General features: G+C 31.5%; 1 protein-coding gene across 1 annotated transcript in view; it reads left to right on the top strand.

Moving 5' to 3' along the window:
* LOC145693139 (uncharacterized) overlaps positions 1-15573 on the top strand; it is an 896225-nt gene extending 880652 nt beyond the window's left edge. Inside the window, exon 18 of the mRNA XM_081768874.1 lies at positions 7848-15573. Coding sequence (XP_081625000.1) covers positions 7848-9206 — 1359 coding nt within the window. The 3' untranslated portion in view covers positions 9207-15573. The remainder of the gene's footprint in view (positions 1-7847) is intronic.
* The last annotated feature ends 406 nt before the right edge of the window (positions 15574-15979 follow it).

Here is a 15979-nt window from a genome sequence, read left to right as displayed (position 1 = left end):
ATACCTTTATAAAGATACTCGTATGAAAGCCTTCGTTAATAACTAAATAACCATCTAAAGAAAACATAATTTTAAAAATAGTTTCCATTTTTGAGTTTGTCCATCTCAATATTTAATGTATTGTAAGATCTTATAAAACAATCTTCCTATTTTAAGGAGTAAATAATAGAGACAGTATATAGTAGTGTCCAATTTTTCAGTGTATCTACTACAATAAAAAAAGAACAATGTTTTCCGTTTACTTTCTTCAATCAAGTCGTGTGGTTTTACTGTGCTAGGGTGTCAATAAACAGCATTGAGTTATATATATTTTTTGAAAACAAATTGAATATACGTCTGTCAAACATAGAGCTTTAGAGTCACAAAAACTTACGGCAAAAATTAGAAAAGAGCTGATTAAAAATAACGATTACCTCCCAGATGCGTACATGTCAAAATCCTTCCCGGATGCGTAAAAGTGCCATGGGCGATGACATGGCATATTTTAATATTGATAAGAGTTTTCTCACTTTCGTACATGTTTAATAACTGACTCTGTTTCTGTGTATTTTTAATAAAGTTTGAGTAGAGGAGGATATGGAATTGAATGCTCAAGGAAATACGAAAAGATGCATACATGCTTTCCATACTGTTGTAAGTTTTTTTTTTTTCGACTCAATTCTTTACATTGAATTCAAATTTGACCAATGTATCACCCGAAATGTATGTGATATGAATTCACAAATCACATCAAAGGGATACACAAGTCGGATTTTATAAAGAGTCTTCGTCGAACTAATATCTGGATCAGAAGCGGTCTGGCATCTCCGGGGACCCTCGGCTGCATGAAGCTAGAGGTGCCCCTTTAAAAAAATTTGCACTTGCGTATGTTACTAAATTCTATTATTATTGGCCCGTTTAAGTAAAGTTACCTACCACATTGTTTTATAGGGACTTTATTTTAATAGCAAACCTCTACAGTATGTTTTCATGTCCTAATTACATAAATTCTATCAATAATATTCTTTAAAAACAAATTTTCAATGCCTTGATCAATAATATAAGGTAAGTAACCAATAAATAGTACCAAGAATACTTTACATTTTTCATACTTTATTACATGAAACTTACGATACGTAGGTTACTTCAAATTTCAAAATAGTGACTTTGCATAGACGTATAAAAATCTACATAAAAAATCATATATAATCAAAGAAATATATACAAATTGTGTACGTATTGTACTTAGATTCACTCATGAAAAGAAAGTTTCAAACTATCAACCTGTAAAATTATGTTTGAATATCTAATACTGTATTCTCTTGATAAAGAAGAATATTGGCATATTATGAATAAAACATTTACTAACAGAGAAAATAAGTCTCCTTCTACCTAGATCAGGTCTATAGGCCTAACGTCTAAATGCTTCATTAAACTGATAACTTTTTCCTAAGTCTCTCACTCGTTATTGCTACTTCATCTATAATCAAATCTTTATCTAAATTTACAAACAAGTCTCGTTCCAGATTTATAAAAAGTAGCTTAGACATTAAATCTTGGAAATTCTATTCTAATCTATTCTTAACAATTTTAAGTTTTGAGAAGGTCCTTCCGCAGGTTAGCTGCGTACAAAGCAGAGTTAATATAAACTTGTAAGCTGTATATAGATTGGTAAAAATTCCAGATTGTGACAGCACTAAAACAATGATAAAGATATATGCTATGCATCTAGAACATTTGAACGGGTGAGTTGAAAAAGGTACATATTCCAAAAATATCACAAATTAAACTGAGATAGCCAGTTTTTTCTTTGGACGTATCTACATCCATAGAGCAGAAAAAGAAGCATATTTCACTATTGCAAATAAGCTTTCCAAAAATATGTAGACGTGATTGAGTTGAAGAAAGAACATATTCCAGGAATATGTCCCTTCTTCAACTCACAGCCGCGCTAGTGCCAGCGGCACTCGCCACAGCGCTAGTGCTCCGTTATGTATTATGACTTAACAGGTGAGCTGTTGTTTAAGGTCATGTTGGTTTAAAACCCTAATTAGTGGCAGACTTAAGAACGAGCAGGACACATTATTAGTGAGCCTAATTGAGAGGCATGAGGTTGCAAGGCTCAGACCATCAAATCAAACCCCAAAGCAATACGAGTCCTTTTTCAAGTAATTTGCCATGAAAGGAACGAGCAGAGTTGAAGTATGTCGTAATGCGTACATAAGCCTTCATGCTGTGTCACGCAAAGTTGTTATTAGGTTGACAAAGATTTTGGCTTCTTGGAAATTCCCTATTGACATGACAGGTAAACAGGAACACTGTTCTAATACTGTTCCAGCCTCACATCTAGTTAAAATACATGAACATATTGATTAATTTCATAAATATGTTGCAACATTATACGTCTACATCAGTCATATATCTCGATGCTCAGCCTAATGTAGCAACAATGCGTGAACTTTTCGTACAAAAATTTCCTGACTTGAAGAATGTAATTAAGTATGAGTTTTATTTGGAATATTTCAAGAAAAACTTTGGTTACCGATTTGGCAGACCTCAGGTCGGTATCTGCAGTACCTGTGAAGACCTGAAGATCAAAATTAAATCAAACACGCTTAATGACAGTGAAAAACCTGTAAATTTTATATTCAGTATTTTATATTTTGTAAATTAGTTTAGACCATTTTCATTTTACCTAAACTTATCTATCCTAACAACAGTCTGAATATAACACGAAACTTCATAATACAATCTAACCTAACCTAACCTAAGTATTGCTATCTTTATTACAGACATGTTTTATGGTAGGTTATGACATTGGACCCTGTATGTAACAAAAAAAAGACTGATTTGCATTGGCAAAGTAAAACAAATCGTTTTAATATTATTATCTCAGCACTTTTTCGCAGCTCGGTGTGTTTTAATCACATAAAACAATACTAATGATGGTCAAACTGAAAGGGAACATCGTTTTATAATGCTTTTCGATCAAGGCTTTTGTTTTTCAGCTGCTGATCCGCTAGATCAAGATGATTGACGATTGTCTACTCTGAAAAATTCAACAATGACCATTGATTTTTCGGAAACATAGTTATTTTTGCCAATATGTTTAGCTAACAGTTTTGAAATACATTTGTTTGCCTTTGTGCAAAGATTGAATAATATTACTCACTTATTTCTGAAACCTGTTTAACATCATCCACTAATTGGGATAAAGTATTGTGCATTTAAAAACATTGATTTGAAAAAGGAACATATTCCTAAACATCTTTACACAATTATATGGTATATATAAAAAAATTATGTACAGGTACTATGTGCAATAGGTTTGCTACACTAAACGACACAAATTGACAATAGTAAATGTTTTGGTAGAACAATTAGTTTTCTCAAAAAACAGTTTTTCTTAGTTTTCCGAAAGTTTATATTTTTGGAATGTGTACCTTTTTCAACTCACCGATTCATTTCTTCTTCACTAAGCAGTTGACATAGTTCTCTTCGCCTTCTTCTGAATCTGAACCGCCATTCATCTTCATTTAACTTATTCACATCAATTTGATCACTTTGTTCCCACTGAGTCAAAGATCAACTTTGGTTAGGTGACAAAAGACTTCTGTTAGAAATTCGTCAGTGTCTGCTATTTCAGGGACTTCTTTTTTGCATGAAGCCATGAACAATCTTTCAAAATATCTGTTTGGATTAAATCTTTTTTTCAATACTTGAAGTAGCACAATCGATAATACGGAAATAGATTTGTTTAAATTTCTGAACTGGAGTAACTTCTAAAACTTCATCTTTATCTTTTTCACTAGCATTTTCTTTGAAATTCTCTTCTCATCGAAGTCAAGTGAAACTTCTACATCATCCACATCCTCTAAAATACTATTCATGGTAATTGCACACTATTTGGATTTGTCAAGCAGAAATTCAAAGTGCTCTGAACTAATTTTAGCCGTTATTTGTTGTAACAGAATTTGCACCAATTTCCAAGCTGTACAGTGATCCATTTCTTTAAGTAGTTTGAAACGGGAGTTGTGATCAGAAAAATATCGAGCATGACAAAAGGCATGAGAACATATTCGAATTTGGACTATTGCTTTATCATATTTATGTCCGCGAACTTTGATTTGCAATCCAAGCTTCCATTCAATATTTTATTTAAAACATTCAACAAATGGGTCACCTTTCCTCAGTTGGTATCACTTATCGGAAACTGTTCGTCAATAGTTGAAAGTGCCGAATGCTTACTCCACCATCTTGTGGCACCAATTTTTTGGAGTCTGCATAGTTTGGTGCTGGCAGTGTTTCTTTTTAGTCTCTTTCTCCCAGACAGTTATTCTCTTGTAACAAGAACTTAAGAAAACAGCCGATTCCTCTATTAAACCAAATAAATTTTCTGCTTGGAGTAAGTTTACTATAGAATCAGCTACAGCCAAATTTAGTACGTGTCCTATGCAGTGTAAATTAAATACGGATTCTCCCTTTTGAAATGCGCTTGAATACCGTTGTAACAGCCGCTCATGTTACTCGCCCTATCAAAAGAACAGGTTATAATATTCGAAATGTTAATGCCACATTCACTAGCTCTGACTTTATACCTAGGTACATTCGTATAAAGCAAGTCCACTTGAACCATCAACAACTGTTAAATTTAAGTCTTTCATATCTTTCCTTTGACTACGTAGCGGACACAGATTACCAACTGGTCCATAAAAGCTATGCCTTGTGTACTATCCACCATTAAATTATAAACAACACTGTCTTGAAGGTTTTTTCAAAATGATATTTCGTCCAAATTTATTATCTTGATTAACTTTTTGATGAATCTTGTTGACAAAAGAAAATAAGAGAGAACCTCGTCCAGTTTGTCCTTTTGTCGACTTTTCTTCTACTTCCCTTTTTTCTTTATTTTCAGTTTGTGTGCTTTGGTGTCTTCAATACACTTTGTAACATGATTTTGCAAAATCACATCATAATTTGCATCTAACATGACCAATTCAAGGAAATTCTCGTGGTTTTGATAGAATCTAATGAATGCGCCCCTTCTGACTCCCCACCTCCCTCTGTAAACAATTCCTTATTTTCCTATAAATAACACTATGTCGATTAAACGCTCTATAACCAATCTTCTGGTCTGAATTTCTGCTTTTCTCTCTCTCTCTCCTCTTTTTTTTTTTTATATCTGATTGGAAGCTAATAATGTTGAAATATCATAACCACTTTGGCTTTCAAAAACTGCCATCGCCCACGAGGATGCAAAATCAGTGCAACGACACCCGAAGTCATTAATGTCGGCTTTCTAGACCGGAGTCCGTTACCTCTTAATGCAGGTAGCTCTCCAATTGTCCTTACGATGCTGGTCAACACTGAAATTTTTGAGTGTCTTCATCGGGAATCGAACTCGAAACCATGAGCATCTTAGGCACGTGCGCTAACAATTTAGCTAAACACGATACTAATCAGCGAATATATTTTTAATTTCCAACGTCACTTGTATTTTGACAATTAAAAGGGGGTCCCCAAAACAGAAAAAAATGATACCAAAATTGCTAGTAATCTAAAATTTCACAATAATTCTTTCTCACACATAAGAAACGAATAACAACATAAATATTAAGTACGGAATAATAAACAGGTTGAGCGGGGGTCCCGGTGCGTTCCAATGCTTGCACTATCGTTACTCTTTACTGAATACCACTAAAGTACAAGTTTCATATTTTAGGTTTAAATTTCAGCAGCCCACCAGGTTTATTTTCTTTCAAAATTTCAACCAAATTTGGGTACTGCGAGGTAAGTTTATATTAATGCTTACTGCAAATATGAGCTAATGCGAACGAGGCATAGGCTAACAGCTTTGAAATAATTTTCATACATCCTATGCTTGAATGCCATGGAGTAGTATCTAAATGTATGTAAACGTTTTTAATACCAACCAAAATTTTATCTTTTTGTTCTTGGGGGCCCCACAGCTTCGGGGCTCTCGGCGATTGCCGACCTGCCGATCTGGCCATACCGCCCCTGGTCTGGATCTTCTATGATTTTGGTCCATGTGCAGTAGGCTGTTTACCGTTGTTACCACCACCTATAAGTAATGCTGATCAATATATATATATATATATATATACGATTTACAGTTTATGACTACTTATGAGTATATGAAAGTGCAACCAAATATCATCTAACATCAGTTGAAACATCAAAACTACCCAAACAGTGTTTTTCTTTTCAAGCTGCATATATACTTTCTTATTTTACCTTGCAAGCTGAGATATTTTCTGTCGTAAGCATGATCACTTCTCCTGGCTTCTAACTGGAGGAAACGGACTAATTCGATGACATGAGGATTTCGCTTGTTTAGCAGAGTATTTAATCTCTTATCCCAATCCTCTGTGGGATTATTTGTTCTATGGCGTTTTTCATGACAATTCCACATGTTTATTAGGACTGTAGAATTTTCTAGCCACTGGTCAATGAAATAGCCATAGAACTGCTCAAGCTTAGGGGTTGTCTTCTTGAATAGACAATCAACCACTGTCGACCATTTCTAACGGAAGAAAAGCTAATGACGCAAACATTCGAACATGAAGTCATTGATTTTGTAGTCTATAACCAAGATCAAATCCTGTATCTTACACCAAAGACACTGGTTAAAGTGAAAATGTCACCCACTTATGAATGCGGAGGGGAAAATTATCCTAAAAGAATTTATTACTGCTTCCATGAAATCGATCATTACAACTTCAGGATTCCAATTCAGGACTTCAACCTTTCATATATATGCTTTCTCTTGTTCGGGAAAAGGCTAAAAACCACTGAAATCACATTAGTTTCCTCCATTGAACTTCCAATATATGCATGAATTACCGGTGCAAAAATTGTGAGAAAAGTTTGTTGTAGCTCTTAACTGTGCCGTCAATTAAAAAAAAGGTCGTGCTGGCCAGCAAAATGAAACTATTCAGTGACTCTTATTTGCTGTGGCTGCTACTCGAAACGAAACCTTTAGATTCCATATCCCCCTCTGCTCCACAGAAATAGTACCTAGTAGCTATTGAACCTGTACGGAAATGGGAATTCTTATATCGCTTTTAAATCATGAAATTTCATTGCATTTGGCACTTGTACGCAACTGGGAAGGATTTTGACATGTACGGAAATGGGAATGTACGCAAGTGGGAGGACACCAAAATAACAGTCCCGATAGTACATCAGTCTAGCCATGTACTTTTACCTCACTGTTTATTATTATTATTATTATTATTATTATTATTATTATTATTATTATTATTATTATTATTATTATTATTATTATTATTATTATCTAACCATGACTCCTTGTAGCTTAAAAGTCTATTCTGTCGGAAAAAATGGGTTTTTATAGATTATTGTACAAGTGTGGTACCAAGTGCTTTGATTCTTTATATATTCGCACTACTTATGTATGCGTAATTCTATATGTATGCGTATGTATGCGTATGTATATTATTTTATGTAATTATGTAATGTATATGTAATACATAATGTACTACATGTACTAATTTTATGTAATACATAATACATAATTACATATACATAATGTATAATTATGTATATGTAATTATTTTGTAATTCTGAATTCTCAGTTTCATTTTAATGGTGTAGGTATAAGTAACAATATAATCACATTGTTTTCTTTGTTTTCATGTACTGCTTGATTGAAGAAACAAAAAGTTTCAAGATTTACTTTTACTGATAGTCTTGTAAGTTTGTGTAGTGTCTATGAAGGCTTCTTTTCTTAAACCAGAAAGTTATTTTGCTGGGCTCTATAACTATATCCGTATATGTACCTTTCTTTGAAGTTTGTTTAACATTTCATTTTGATGTACTTGCAGCGGGGTGATTCTGTAGATACTGTGATAATGACTTCGCCAAAGAAGAAACCGCCAATTACCGACCAAGAGACTATATGTAGCAATAATGCTACGTTGTTGGATTATGAAAATACCTGGGAAAGTCATGTAGCGGACGAAGAAACCCAACAACTAATATCTCTACCCGACTCCGCTGAGGATAACAATAAAGAGTTGTGGCAATTGGAGTTTCCTTCCACTGCAAATAGCAGCAACCACTGGCAGGGTGATGTTGTATTAGACATTGAATCATCATCATCATCATCATCTTCACCGAGCCAGTCAGATGATGAATCATCGTCTTCTTCAACTGAATCCTCGAATACTATTATATCCCCAACAACACCAATACCACCAATGCCAGAGGATGAGGAGCAAGAAAGTAACAAAGACTGGGAAGTTCAAATGCTAGCAGAACAATTGGATAAAATGGAACGAGAGAGAGAAAGTCAAGAAATTCAACAACTGGAAAGTGAGATTCAAGAACTAAAAGAAGTTGTTCGACAAAGTGACTTAGCTAATTTATCCAAATCTGAGTTAGACATTTTGGAACGACTGCTTCAGGTAGAAGGGAAAAAAGTGAGAGCAGTGGCCAAAAGTTTCGACGAAGACCATAATGTTGAATCAGCTATGGACAGGAGACGAAGATTTCAACAAGCACGATCAAAACCTGTTTGTCTGTTTAGTAGCGTAGATAGTATTGGGACTAGATTTGGTAGTAGTTACTCTCCTCAGCATGATCTTCGAGCAAGCATACTGAAGAATAAAATACACCAATTAGGTAGAAGAGTGCAGGCCTGTGAACTGAAAGTCACGCAAACGCACCATTCCGGTAGGAAAACTAGGTCACAAGTTGTGAAGCAACAAAGTCTGTGTGAACAAAGCTTGGATTCAAACCAACAACGTTGTGCCAGAATCAGTCAATTAACGAGTGCCGGACCTACACGAAGTGGCAGTGTTAAATCTGTGTTTCAATTAGAGGATAGATCTTCAACAATAACAACAAAGGATAGTGGGTCTCCTTTCTTTTTATCTTGGTTTCATAGAAAACAAGGACGAGGGAAGCAATTTCTTAATGCCCATTCTTTAGATGAACCAAAGTCTAGTAGTCCCGCGCGAGTGGCAAAACGTAGAAGTTCATCTATTGGAAGTTTACCCCGTTCTTTGCTTCCTGGTCTTAGCAGTCTGTCATATACAATAAGAAGTGGATCTCGAATGCAGAATTCTTCATCAAGTGACAGTGATAAACCCGTCGCAATCATATCGGAAGGATGTAATTTGTCTCCGACTTCGTCCTTAACCAAATCTCAAACATCTTTACAGAATGACACCAACATTTAAAAAAACCGTTATTGGTAAGAATTTAATTTTATTTGCTAATGCCGTCTTGTACAGGAATTCATATTTTCTAGATTAGATGTCAACATTGAAGGCTACATCACGATTCTTTTCGATATGTAAAAAAAAAATATATATCCAATGTTGGCCAGTAATGATGACATTTTAAAGCTTAAATAACTTTCTTACTCTTTTGTTATTTCGTCAATTTTGATATTAAATTCTATGAGTTATAAATCCCTTGGAATGCCGTGGCAAAAACTGGCATTTTTAACATTTCACTCTTCAATTATTATAATAAGTCGTAAATACGACAGTAATTTGTGACATATTCAGATTAATACCAAAATTAACATATTGATGGGTATTATTTTGCAATTTTAGTTTATTAATATTAAATTCTTACGAAAAATAGTGAAATATAACTATAAGGTCAGAAGAATATCACAAATAGATTTGTCTTAATTTCACATTAGAACATAGTGGTATGTCTGTTTCTTAAATCTTACCGCAATATTTTGATGAATGGCTATCAAATACTATAAATTTTATAGTAACAAAATACACAGATATCTGCAACAGTTATTTCCATTGGCTCTTGGTTGTTAAAGGAAGGTTCGTTCATTTTCTATCTCGATAAATTATCGGAGAAAATTTGTATATATACGTTAGAGTAATATTGTTCTCGAAGTACAAAAATTTGTGTTAGAATTCGAGATATTTAGTACAAAAGTGCTGTATAGAAGTACATCGATGGATAATATATTGCATACAATTAATAGATACCTTTCCAACAAGTTTGGGAGATACTTATCTTCGAGAATGGAATAAAATAAATCCAAAAATCACTTAATTTCCATAATAATTGCTTTAAAAAAAGTGCCATTACATTCATGTCTGCTCTATCCACAAATGTCACTTGTGCTCTAGTGCAATAACAAAAGTGTTTCTTCAAATTAATTTCTTTACTGTTCTACAAATTGTTCTATCGCGAGAGACTTCTATACAAAAATATTTGCTTGATTTAAATGTATTAGGGTAATATTTAATAATTATCCTTCTTATTTTCTCATTTTATTTTTCAATTATATAGATGAAAAGAATTAACTAAAAAAGGGTTTCTCTTCTTAATGTGAGAAAACATTTTTAACGTCTGTTATTTATGCTTGTCATCCCCTTTCTTTGTATCTATTGTTTTGCAAAATTGTTATTTTGACAAACCACATACTAGTATTTGTTTAGAGCTAATCATACAAAAAAATGGAATCCAACTTAAAAACTACCCAAAATTTACATATGAGGACTTTCTAGACCATTTATGTCAAATACAGAACATATATTATGCTCAGCACAGAGTATATATATCCGAATAAGTTTAATGATGAAAAATTAATATTTCTCCTTGCTGGTTAGTGTCTAGCGTGCATGACTTTGGTGGATAAGGTCCTGGGCTCGATTTCTGATGAGAGACTATCGAACGCATTACAATGGTTCAGATTTCACTTTAAACTCTAAATTTTATCGTATATAGCGTCATTGCTGACGAAAGAAATAAATTCAAATTAATCAAACAATAAAAAATTGGTATTAGAGATTGAATTTTGATATCACAAACCAATTTCATTCCGGAAGTTGTTCCTGTTTCAACAGTTTCCCAGCTCTCACCAAGCGGGCTTTAAGGTGAACGAACACCTTGCACATGGGTTTTCTTGTAGTTCTTCCATTTACTCCCACATTCTTTATTTCACTATTTCATATATTCTCATAACCGTCGTCTCCTTTAGCCTACACGGCACAAAGATTTCATTTCACATCAATAGTTACTTTATAATTGTAAATAGTTCATGCTTCCAATTCAATACTACTAGTAGGTCTATTCCCGTTTTGGAATATGTTTTTATTGCAATAATATTATCCATCAACATACTAACAATACAGCATTTTTTAATTTAATGTTTATTATTTTAGGAAAATAATTATTTAATACAGCCTGTAAAGATTTTCTGTAAATTAGTGGCTTAGATTACATTTATGAAAAGTAGCAAATTGCCATAGAATACTCAAATAAGTAAATAGCGAGAGCCACATATTCAAAGTAAATTTTAGCGAAAATATTTTATATATACGAGTCATATTTAGCAAATAGTTTTATATAATTAATGATAAATGGTTTCTATTTATCTATTGAGTAAACTCTTCCGTTCAACTAAGTTTATTCTTTTTAGTTGAATTAGTATTGAAAAACTATTTGTAATATGTAACCCAATACTTGCACTTCTATCATTTGAGAACACTATATGTTTTCTACCAGTAAAATTTAGAATATTATATACTTAAGATACCGATGAGCATATCCAACTCATAAAAAATATTAGAAGGTAACTGAAGAAATGTAATTAATAAGTAACCTTTAAAATGTTTATTAAATCTGTCAATATATATGTTGACGCCTTAGCCCTTTCAAATTTAGAGAATCTACTAGTAAAGGCAATAGTTTAACATGAAGTTTTTTAATGTTGAGTAAAATATTCGAAATATAATAGATGAAGAAATAGTCTGTAGGAATCATTGCAACAGTTTTAATATATGCTTCTAATCCATGTTCGTATATTGCTTTACCAATTAGCCTATTTACTCCTATGTTGTCACATTATTTACTAATAAGTAAAAATATTAAAGGATATATAGCTTTTTTTAAGAAAAGTGCCAAAATTTTATTACCGAAGTGTTAACATATCATTTACATAACAGTTCTAATGTTTTTTTTTATAGTCAAGATGGTAATGTTTACCGAAAAACAAAAGTATGTGTTTTTGTTTTAACTCAACAGTATGAAAATATTAATTACGTAAGTATTTTAATTGTTGAGATGATGCTCTAAATTGTTTTGAGTACAAAGAGGAGTATTTTCGTAATAAATTTAGTAGTTAACTTGTTAAAAATATAAAATCATCTAGCTATATAGAAGTATATTTGATTAACAACAAGCTACTGGAATATTTCGATTAATTTTTTTCGTATTTATGTTTTAGAATAGTTTTGAATGCATAAGATTTTACTTTTTAGTGTTAACAATCTAAATTTTTAACTATTCGTACTCCTAGTTTTGGTATAATAGGTGGAAGTTAAAAATAACCGTCCTTCGTAAATAGTCAAAAAGTATGAAGAAAGTCACTGGATTATTGGTCAGAAAATATAGTTGAGTAATTTGTTATTATTGATTTTACAAATTTCAAATATTTTAATATCAACCATAGTGCATAGTTTTCTATTTTATAAAAAAAATGCAGAACTATTTTCACATGAGCACTAAAGTAACACCAAAACGGATAGATTTAGCTTGTTATCTTGTAAAAAAAATGTATTTATGTTAGAGTGTATTGTGAATCTTGTTACAACATTATTACTATGGAAAGTATTATTTGAGATTATATAAAAATGAAGGCAAACCAAATATTCAGAAAGCGTTGGTGTGTATTCGTTACAACTATGTATATAACAACTACATCAGAATATTTAGAAGTATAAATTTTTACTAATTATAATGGCCAATGTTCTCTCTACGACCTACATGTTCTTTGAATGTAAAGTCAATGCTTGAAGTTATCTAGTAAGAAACAGATACGAACAAGCAGACTAAGGAGTTATCAAATATTAATAAGTGAATGATATTATTAAATTATTGTTTGAAATTGAGATCTACTGTATATTATATAATTCGAATTTTGGTAGAGTAAAAATAATAATTATTATTTTCTGTTTAATATAGCCTAGTATTTTTATTCGGTAAATATTATTCCAAAATCTAATTCTATACGTAAAAATTTACTATTGCACTCAATAAACCCAATAACCACCAATAGATTGTGGCTATTATTGAGCTTTCTAAGTTCACTGAATAAAGTTTTAGAAAATAAAATGTCATTCATGTTCCACGAGATGCATTTTCACGTGATTCGAAATGACAATATCTCCAGAAGGAATGAAGCAATTTCCAGTTCATTTTACTACAGCTTTTTTGTGTAGTTTGAATGTATTGGATCAGAATGGGACATAATTATCCCAGAGATTCAGATAATGAATTCTTCTCTTAAAATTTTATACTCGAAATCTAGTCTAGTTTATTCACTTCATTTTCTTACAGTAGGTGTCACAAATTATTAAATGCTGTACGTATATGTGAACGACATTCAACAATTTCTGCACCATAATTATTTATTAGTGATAACAAAATTTCTATATTCTCAGAAGGTAGTGTACTTTCCATCAGTTGCTCTTTTATAAAGTATTTTTCATTAATTAAGCAGATTACATTAACTATGATTTAAATTCTGTATATTATAAATCAAGTACACACAGAGTGTTATAGTTTTTCAAAAAATATATATATACCTAAATCCCTTCTTAAAAATGCAAGAAAGAAGGAATGAAAGAATTCTTCCCTAATACGAAAAGTTATGTAATAAGTGTTAAAATATATTATTTAACATATATTTAAAATTTCTATTTTGGTTACGATTGACTGAAATTTTATATTTATTTCCAAACAATTTCATAAACTTAGTTGGCTTTTAACTTGTTCGAAATTATATACACACAAGGCTGTTTATTCTCCTATGAGATGTTTAGTTCGATTTTCCGTTAAATAGATTATCCGTTAATTTACTTTCTGATTCCCGTATTGTATTGTAAATAAATATGTATAAGATAACTTGTTGAATAACATTTAAAAAACTTCACTATGGAATTTTTTTAGAAATAAGTAGACAAAGTACTTAAATTGAAAGACCAATTGCTTCCTAATTGATAAAAAATTGCTGTTACAACATAACATGCGATTATTTTTAAATTATCTTCACTCATTTATATGTTTAATATTGTTTGCGATGCTGTTTATTTTGAGTTTATCTACAAATATATTGAGAGAAAGGATGATATTATTATGGTAATCAATTTCAATTTAGACAAGCGTGTCTTTGGGTATTTAACAATTTAATAAACTATGTTTTAATTTTTCTAAATGTGCTAAATATATGATAATGTCGAATACCACACTATTTTTCAGGAAATATAATGCACAACTCTTGATTGTAGAAGATATAGTTGTAAGATCTTAACTATAAATATATAAACCGGTAGAACTATACTAACATGTATATATGTACATATATATACACACAGAAATTAGTATATTTTAATGAAATGTTACATGTTATTAAAGCAAAATGTACTTATTAAGAACATTAACAAAATAAGTATAACATTGACAATACATATATGTTATGTAATATATATCATTTTGTGGAGATGATATTTTTTACATGGATGGGAATCCTGTCAAATTCTGTTAATTACTGTAAGAACACATAGCTGATGAGTTAAACAGAAAGCTCAAATTTGAAATCAAGCTAGAAAGTATACAGAGATAATAAAGGGGATAATAAAAGAACAAGTTGTATATCTGGCAAAAATGATTGGTCATTATCGAAGAAATGTGAACTCATATACTCATCCGAATCGAATGACTAGTGAAACCAACACTGAAGCAGTGATTTAGTCTGTGATGTTCTGAGGTCAAGTCCTCATACTCTTCTTCTGTTTTTAAAGAAATCGTTTTTTATATAATTCTCAGAATAAACAAAAGAAAAATGAAACGTTGTTCATGTTCCAGAACTTTGCTGCTGTGATGATAGGTATTATATACTTACAAGTGTATAAGAATTGTGCAGTGGACACCTTCGATTATTTTTTTATACTGTGGTCACATTGAAGTCCTACAAACTCGCCCGACTCTTTATGAAATTTCTTTAATGCAATACTATATATCTACAACAGTTAGCATAAGATATATATATAATGCGTATAAATATATCTTGTGTGTTGGAAAAATTAGGTGATGTTATTAGCTCAATACAATATATAAACTTAATTTATACAGTACTCATACATTACCAAACAAATAAATTTCATAAATGAAGAAAGATTTGGTAATTGTTATGTAGAGGTTGTTAGATGCTGCTAACACTGACAGGACTATTAAACGGTAATATTAAGACATTTGATATTGTACTACAACTTCTACCAATAAAGTTTATAAGAAAAGAAAAAGAACTGGTTTTATTCTTCTTGAAATAAGAAAAAATATTTTTCTTGCAGATCTAGGCGAAAACGAATTATTTCAAGTAAAAATTTTTGAAAATATATTTTTGTAGTAATTTAGCAGAATTACTCTCTAATATTAATCCTAGAAATACTATGAATATGGGTCAATTTTGCCCGTGCGTTCAAGTTTTCAATTTTTGGAGGAGAAAGTGTTGTCTAAGAGTTCTTGATTTTTTACATTGTTCGATTGAATGTAATGTTCACTTTTGTAAGTTTTATATTATAATATCATCTGCTTTATTTTTATTTAACAAAATAATTCATTTGCTGCGGATAAGTTTGGCCCTTGTTGGTACTAGGTGTAATCCATCTTTGTTTTTCCAAAATTTATTTTTTTTTTCCAAAATCTATAGATTTTTTAGTGTTACTTTTATCTCATTTAAACATTTAAACACTGACGCTTACAGGAGAGTGATAAATTTTATTCTAAACGTGAACGTAAATACATACATGTACTGCCAAGACAAAATCGAAGTTCAGATTGTAACGTAACACATGTCCGTGCTTTAATAATGTTAACAATGTCATATGCGTAACCATTTACGGTAATTGTGAAGTATAACTACTTTAAAGGTTCATGTTATTAGTTTAGTTTAAAATGTTTACTTACATTC

Source organism: Thermobia domestica, chromosome 8, assembly GCF_964235325.1.
Source record: "Thermobia domestica chromosome 8, izTheDome1.hap1.1, whole genome shotgun sequence".
NCBI classification, from domain to species: Eukaryota; Metazoa; Arthropoda; class Insecta; order Zygentoma; family Lepismatidae; genus Thermobia; species Thermobia domestica.
Note: the sequence above shows the minus strand (reverse complement) of the source record. Positions and strands in the feature narration are given on the sequence as shown.